An 8,265-nucleotide genomic window follows, 5' to 3' on the forward strand; every position below is an offset into this window, starting at 1 on the left:
CACAGTCTGTGGGCAAGGGGGTGGTCCAAGTGCTGTGTGCCACCAAGAGTCATCCCAGGCGGAGGGGGTTGAGCCCATGATGAGGACTTTGGTCTTCTCTGAGTTGAGCTTGAGTCAGTTGTTCTTCATCCAGGTGGTGACAGCCTTCATTCCGTTGTGGAAGTTGTTCTTGGCGACTGTGGGTTTGTTGGTGAGGGAGAGAATCAGATGGGTGGCATCGGCATAGGCAACGATGTTGTGTCAGTGGTTCGTGACGATGACTGCAAGTAGGGCCATGTAGATGTTGAAGAGAGAGGGGCTCAGGGAGCAGCCCTGAGGCACTCCACAGCTGATCTCTGTGGGTCGCGAGAGGAATGGTGGTAGTCTGACTCTCTGTGTTCGGCCATTGAGGAAGGAGCAGATCCATTCCAGGGCTTTGTCGTGGATGCCGGCGTAGTGGAGTCTTGTGCATAGGGTGCTTTGAGAGACAGTATCAAAGGCGGCTGAGAGTTTCAGGAGGATGAGGGCTCCAGTTTTGCCTCGGTCAAGGAGGGTGCGGACATCGTCTGTGGTGGCGAGGAGGGCAGTCTCGGTGCTGTGGTTGCTTTGGAAGTTGAATTGGGAGAGATCCAGGATGTGGTTCGATTTGATGAACTCGGAAAGTTGGGCGTTGATGGCCTTCTCGATGACCTTGGCTGGGAAAGGCAGAAGAGAGATGAGTCTGAAGTTCTTAAGGTCCGTTGGGTCGACAGGGGGTTTCTTCAGCAAGGGGTTGATCTCTGCATGTATCCAGTCTTCCGGGAAGATGGCGGAGTTGATGGAGCAGTTGATGGTGCAGCAGAGATGGGGGCGATGGTGGTCCTGGCTCTCTTGAAGTTGTAATGAGGGCAAGGGTCCGAGGGTGAAAGTTGAGGTCACCGAGGAGGTTGTAGTCTGTGGAGGTGAGAGCGTGAGGTGCGATGAAGTTGATGAAGGAATCGCTGAAGGGTGGGCATGGTCCGGGGGTCTGTAGATGAGGGTGCCACGGAGGGTGTTGTTCAGGTGGGTCTGGACCTGGAAGTGGAGGTGATCCACGGTGGTCGAGAGGTCGTCCACGTAGGTGGTGGGGTGGAGGGTGCTTTTATGTACGATGGCAATGCCTTCCCCCAGTTTGTCGACGCAGTCCATGTGAATGATCGTGTATCCATCTGGGATGGTGGTGGCGATGTCTGTGCGGAGGTGGAGTTCACCCAGATTTCGGCGAGGAAGGCGATATCAGGGACGACGGAGTCGAGCAGGTCCCAGATCTCCATGGCGTGTTTGTGGAGGGAACATGTGTTGAGCAGGATGCAGTAGGGTCCAGTGTTTGTCGGTCGTGTGGTGGATGGGGTGGGTGTGTGGTGGTAGGCGAAGGTGCAGCTGCAGTTCCGGCAGTGTCCTTCAGTGATTCCTATTGGCAGCCAGTATGGTGTCCGGCATTGAGGACGCGGAGGGTGCTGGTGTAGTAGCGATGGATGGTCAAAGAACCAGGGTCCATGATGCTGGGCGCATCCAGGCGCGTATGGGCACAGACAGGCTTGCCTTTGGTGCATCTTCCGCATGGCAGCACAGCAGCTGCCATAAGTAGTGGGAGGGGGAGAGCTGGACAGCTGGGAGGTGGGGAAGTGGCACTGGAGGGGGGCAGGGCCACGGGGGACACGCAGTGGCAGGGACACAGAGGGGAGGCTCAAAAGTGGAAAAGAGGCAAGAAAGAAGAAAGAATGAAAAAGAACAGAAAAAAAGTAAGGAAAAAGAGGTCAGAAGGAAAGGGCAGAGCAGTGGCAGAGTAGAGAAGCTCCCCACAGGACCACCAGGGATGAGGCGCAGGCAGGTGCCTGCGGGTGGATGAGGGCCTCGAACTCAGACAAACAAGGGTCAGGTGCAGCACTTACCAGGAGGAGCTGTGCGGAAAGGAAAGCAGTTCACGGACAAGGTTATCGAGAACATCCATGATTAAGATAACTTGAGTTTAAAAAAATCTAAAACTGTTTTTCCGAATCAGGCTTCTTGGTCCTCCTGTTGTGGCAACTAATATGCGTCCTTTTGGTTTATCGGTTTTTATATTTATTTTTATATGCCCACAGAAGTGTCACATGGAGGAATGGCCATGTTTTTACAGAAGGTCTATAATTAAATAAAAGTTTTAAATCAACTTTGTGGTTTTATATGAAATCCACAAATTGATTTCGCCCTCAAGAAGTAGCCCACCAGTAAATTTCACAAATAAGGTTCATTAGAAAGACAAACGTCCACGTAGACTGGGGTACCACAAGAAGCACCCTGCCAGTGAATTGTCCATGCTTATTGGCTTAGAAAGCAAACCCACAGTACAGTAGTGCAGTGTCGCTCAGCACAGGGGATACACCCTCATTGAGCCCCATTTTATTCTGTTTCTTCTTGTGCAGGACAGCCCACTAGTGCCAATCCCACCTCCCTGCTCATGCTGTGAAACAGAAGCGAGACAGGCGTGGGTGGGGTTGCTGCCAGGACTTGGCTGCCCGTTTCACTCCCCGCTCACATTACCCCAGGCTCCCTGCTGCACCTTTAAATTCACTGAAGTGTGAATCCAACGATAAATTCTTTTTGTGTCCATTTTCCCTCCTGCCTCACTACACATGTTATGTATCTGCCCTAGGCCTGCTCTCACACTCCACTATTCCCACTACTTTCTCATCCTTGCCTCCTCACTCATAAACACTCAGTCAGAGTTTCCGCCCTAAACTTGCAAGGAAGCTTCTGCGGCATCCGAGGAGCCTCCAGTCTGTAATCACACACTCATCCTTCAATCCCCAGCCTTCTCCCATCTACCCTGCCCCTCCAATAGCACCTTACCTCTTCTAACCCTGTCGGCACCGTGTTTCCACCTGTTTGCGAAGTATGTCCTTTCTTCTCCTCTCATCACCCCTGAGTGATGTATACAGTATTCCTTAAAGGCTATTGGCCACAGTAACACTCTCCAGGTGTTCGCATCTGCCTGTACAACCCTGAGTGTATGACCAACGCATGTCTTTGAGGACCAGGCAGCATGGAGTGCCAGGCACTCAGCTGGCTAACTATCGAGCCTGGGTTATTGCCACTGCAACACCCAGAGGGGTGGAAACAATTACCATCACGAGTAAAGCAATTAGAGCCGTTTTGAGAGAAATGCCATAGAATTGACAGGATGTAGTTGTCCTCTGGGAGCACCAGTGTGACATCACATTACTAGCCAAGGAAGTGTCTGCTGCACGCCCACGCGGGAGCTGTGGGCACAGGCTGAAAGGAGGAGTGCATTCTTCCAGTGAGTAAGCGTGTCTGTGAGTGCTCAGTACACAGTGCATGCTTTCGGTGCATTAGCCACATACGACATGAAATGTGGGCGTTCACTGAAAGTAGTAATGGATTCAGAGCAGTTTTACTGTGAAGAGAAATATTTCTCTGTCCCATTCCTAGACAAGATTTTGCTTAGCAAGAAAAGTCCATCATGACATAGGAGTTCTTACCCTCACACTAATCAAGCCGCAGAGAATTATAATTTAATTGGAAATTAACTACATTATTAAAGGTACCGGAACACTCAGAGATAAGCTGGTGGTTGAATTTGGAGTCTCACTTCTTCAGGGAGCCTCTGGCAACCCATGATGTCACGCAAACTGTCAGATCACTATTGTAAATGGGTTATGCGTTAGGTATACTTGTTTTCCTCATTTATGTTGCTTGGACTTCATATGTTGACAATCAGTTTTGACTTTTGCACAAAGCGTCTGGAAAATCTCTGAGAGAATGTGTTTACCCTAAAAAGCTTCCGAATGCCATCTTTTGTGTAAGCAGCAGAGATTTCTAGGAAAGGCATCAATAGGCAAACGTAGCTGGTCTTGGATGCATATTGTTTAATTCCTTTGATTGGCACTCTAAATCCCTGTTTTTGCCCTTTTCTTCCCATCCATGGAAGCCCTGTGTGATGACTAGCCCTGCCTATTAGGTGCAACTCAAAACTGCAAAAAGCTTACCTGAATTGTACTGACTTAAAAATACAATTCAGTAAAGCCATGCTACATATTTCTAATCATTCTCATGCACGCCTCTTCCGCAGAAAGCATAGCAATCATGTATAAAATACCAGAATGATCAATTTTCTGTGATGTTATCCAAACATTATCTAATAAGTGTTATTGTGTGATTTCTTTCTGCAGGTGGCTTAGACATTCCTTCTTTTAAGAAAGTGGAAAGAACATGGCAACAGAGACTTCCCAGACACTTGAGGCTACGGCACAAACAGACCTACGGATATAAATACATAGAGAGCTGTCAATTGGGTATGGTACACAATTCCCAGGAAATTTGTTTACCCTTTCAAGAGCCTTCTTTAAGTCCTGTTCAGAATAATTTTGATGCAGCTGAAGAAAATGCAGACCATTAAACAAGAAAAAATCCATGCAGATGGCGGGAGTAACCTGGACAACATGATGACCCTTAACTCGTCCTTATCGGACATGTCTGAAGCATATGCTTCAAATGATGATATGTTATTCGATGAAGGAAACCATGGGAAAAACAAGTCATCATCTTGCCGCAGGAAACGGGAATTTATTCCAGATGAAAAGAAAGATGCCATGTACTGGGAAAAACGGCGCAAGAACAATGAGGCTGCCAAACGGTCTCGCGAGAAGCGGCGTCTCAATGACTTGGTTTTAGAGAACAAGCTCATGGCACTGGGGGAGGAAAACACTGGCTTAAAGACTGAGTTGTTAGCACTGAAACTCAAGTTTGGTTTAATCAGTGCTGCCGCCTATGCCCAAGAAATCCAGAAACTCAGTAATATAGCCACAGTTTATTTTCAGGACCATCCCCTGGACAAACCTACTGCAAGCTCATTTGTGATGGAGCATGAACATTCATTGATAGCCAGCAGCTGTATCTCTGTCATTAAGCACTCTCCGTTGAGTTCAGTTTCGGACATATCAGATTCCTCAATAGCAGAGCAGTGTCAGGAGATGCCGCCTCAGAAGGGCTGCCGAATTCCTGAAACCTCGTTTCCAATGATAAAACAGGAGCCGATGGAACTGGAGACCTATGCCACAAAGTCAGAGGATGAAAATGTCTCTTATCGTGGATCTATGTATCAGACCTACATAGGAAGCGCATACACTGGGTACTCTCACTCACCTCCCTTGCTGCAGATAAGCTGCTCTTCCAGCAACTCCCCAAGGACATCAGAAGCTGATGACGGTATAGTAGGCAAGTCATCAGACGGGGAGGATGAGCAGCAGGTTCCCAAAGGTCCCATTCATTCCCCGGTGGAATACAATGCCCACACTACAGTAATAAAGGTCCCAGAGGCTCACTGTTCTGCACTGCCTCACAAACTCAGAATTAAGGCGAAAGCCATGCAGGTAAAAACAGAAGCGCCTGATGTTGAGTATGAAGCTGCGCAGAAGTCATTGTTGCCAATTGACATGTCATCAAAGAGACATTGCCAGCTGTTAAAGAAAGAAGCACAAACTCTGCCGGATCGTCCACTGACCCCTCTGTCTGTGCAGGTGACCAAAATCCAAGACTGGTCTCTCAAACCAGGTCACTGGCATCCAAAGGAACATAATAAAATGGAGAGCAGAAGCAAAGGTGGAGTTCTGCACAAAGGGGACACTGTCTACAAAGCCCCAGATTTGGAGAGTTTGTATTTGAAGCAAGGTATAGCAAACCTATCAGCAGAGGTTGCTTCCCTCAAGAGACTTATTGCCACACAAGACATATCAAGTTCAGATTCAATCTAAAATACTACTGAAAAAAAACCAATGTAAACATATTGTTCAATGGATGTGTTTGCCTGTAGACCATTGTTTTGTACAGTGCTGAATTTTCACTGGACTTGTGCTGTCATTTCACTGTAATGTTAATAATGACTAGTTGCTGGTGTCTTTTTCATGCACAAGTTGCCACTCTATGACGCCAAGATTGTGTTATGATCACTATGCCTTGCAACCAGTTCAATAGGCTGTGCTGGGCTGTGACATGAAACATTATTTTTTGCTGTTCGGTTGTAAATGTGCAAGTTAATAATTGTAATAAAGTATTAGCAACAAATGTGGATCCTCTTGCTCCTAGTTAATCTCAATAGCCAAAAGGAAAGACTGATTTGCCACAAGGTTTAATTAACTGGTAGATTGTGTAAAGTTGTGAGGTTGTACAATTTGGCACATACTTATTTTATAGTAATTTTTTCACAAAGATCATAAATCAGAAGCTGTGTTCAGAGGAAACCAATTGAAACCTGCCCATTCGCTTGTGTTTGACCTTAGCAGCCGACAACAAAACTCCATTTGGGTTTAACATTTCTTTTGTTTACACACCATTATTTTGGATTTTGTTCTGCATGTTTTTTATACCTATTCTGTATTTTTGATGAAACCATCCACCCCATCCAACCACAAGATTCTATTTGCTTATCCGTTTATGACAGCAGTCTATTGCTCCTTCCTTCTGTCAGTCCATCCATACATCTGCCTATCCACCCTTCGCCTTCACATACATCTGGAAAGTCACACAATCACCCACTCAACAATATAATGATTAGGGGTGGGCGGAATTTGCGGAATTGCGTTACGCAAATCTCCGCGAAACGGTAAAAAATCTCCGCGAACACGCAGAAATTCCGCGAACACGCGGAATTGCTTGTTCGCGATGCTTTTTTCCTGTTCACAATTGCTGTTTGCGTGCTCGGGGAGAAATATCTCGCGAACACGCATTTTGAGATCGCGAACAAGCAAAAATTTCGCGAAATCGCGGAAAGCAGACTTTTTTAGCAATTTCGCGTCCTCCGCGGAACGCGAAATTGCGTAAATTCCGCAAATTCCGCGAGCGGAACGGAATTTACCGCCCAGGCCTAATAATGATACAGTTTAAAAAAAGTTTTTATTAAAGTTTTAGAGCAAAACACAGCAACTCTAAAGCATACACCAAACAAATACAAACGATCGCCGGCAGGCTAAGTGGAAGGACAGATCTGTTAGATCCAGAATACATAGTAGATGATAAAAATGGCACAGTGAGTAGGCACAAGAATGGTTAGTTTCATAGCAGTAAGAAGTTCCACCCTGGACAGAGGAGGCAAGAGAACCTGTAGTAGAAGCACCTACAGACAACGATTGTAATCGAGTCTGTCTAAACCCATCACATGCGCATCAGTCACACAACTCAGCAATCATGGCTCACACCTGGGACCGGGGGTGGACCCGGGGGATCAGGTAAAGAGGAGAGCCACTACCTAGAGCCAGCCGGAGCCATAGTCAATCTGCCACCCTCTGAGTCTGACAAGATATTGTCAGAAGCAGTAGCAGTCAAACCACTGGGCCCCCACAGTCCTCACACTGGCAGGCCAACAAAATAACATCTCAAGCGGACAGTATCAGCATCCTTCTAGCCCCCCTAATTTCCTCTATGCGGATCGCCTTCCTCTCACTATCCGCCTATCTCATTAGTTCAAGGCCCCAACGATAAGCATCAGGGCTTTGAGGAGACTTCAAATTCATGGTCAATTGCCGGCAGGCAAGAACTAGGGCTAAATCCAGAAACCTATCAGTAACCTTCACTGCCACCGAACATTCATGAAGGCCCAGCAAGCACAATGTGGGGCTAACAGGGAAGTTTTTGTCCATGGCCCCCCTCACCACTTGCAAAACTGTGGTCCAGTAAGGAAGCAAAAGGAGGCAAGACCAAACCTTGTGGTAAAAATCTGCATCCGTAGCCAGGCAACGAGGGCATGCTGAAGGCGCAGTTGGAAAAATGGCATGGATATGGTGGGGGGTTTAGTTAGCCCAATGCAGATAAAAGAACTGAATATGTTTGAAGCAAGCACTCCTGGACACCTGGAAACTAATTTCCAGTATTCTCCTCCAAAGAGGAAACGGAAAGAGGCGTTTCCAAGTCCGTCTCCCAGAGAGCGAGTAAGGCCACAAGCGGCCAGCTTGCCCCCTCCAGGAAAGCCCTATCAAACAATGTGACCACCTTCATTTGGCCTGTTATAAGGAAGACACTATTATGCTATGTTAAGTGCATTCCTACAATTTGTATGATCCAAAAGCAGTTTTAGAATCTTTGCACCCTTACCATTGTAATTTGTGTTTTATTACTTGGGATCAAATGTTCTGTTGACATATTGCATTTCAGTGTGCTTCTTGTTTTTTTAATGTGAATCATGTTAGTTAGAGTGCAGTCAACCACCCAGCTATGCATATGTGCACATGCATAAGCATCTATCACTTAAGTAGACTTTTGTTTATATAGTCATCT

General features: G+C 46.8%; 1 protein-coding gene across 1 annotated transcript in view; it reads left to right on the top strand.

The window, feature by feature from the left end:
- Positions 1 to 6,060, top strand: part of NFIL3 (nuclear factor, interleukin 3 regulated) — a 31,283-nt gene extending 25,223 nt beyond the window's left edge. Inside the window, exon 2 of the mRNA XM_085632722.1 lies at positions 4,170 to 6,060. Coding sequence (XP_085488848.1) covers positions 4,368 to 5,750 — 1,383 coding nt within the window. The 5' untranslated portion in view covers positions 4,170 to 4,367 and the 3' untranslated portion in view covers positions 5,751 to 6,060. The remainder of the gene's footprint in view (positions 1 to 4,169) is intronic.
- The last annotated feature ends 2,205 nt before the right edge of the window (positions 6,061 to 8,265 follow it).

Source organism: Triturus cristatus, chromosome 2_1 (assembly GCF_964204655.1).
Source record: "Triturus cristatus chromosome 2_1, aTriCri1.1, whole genome shotgun sequence".
Lineage (NCBI taxonomy): Eukaryota > Metazoa > Chordata > Amphibia > Caudata > Salamandridae > Triturus > Triturus cristatus.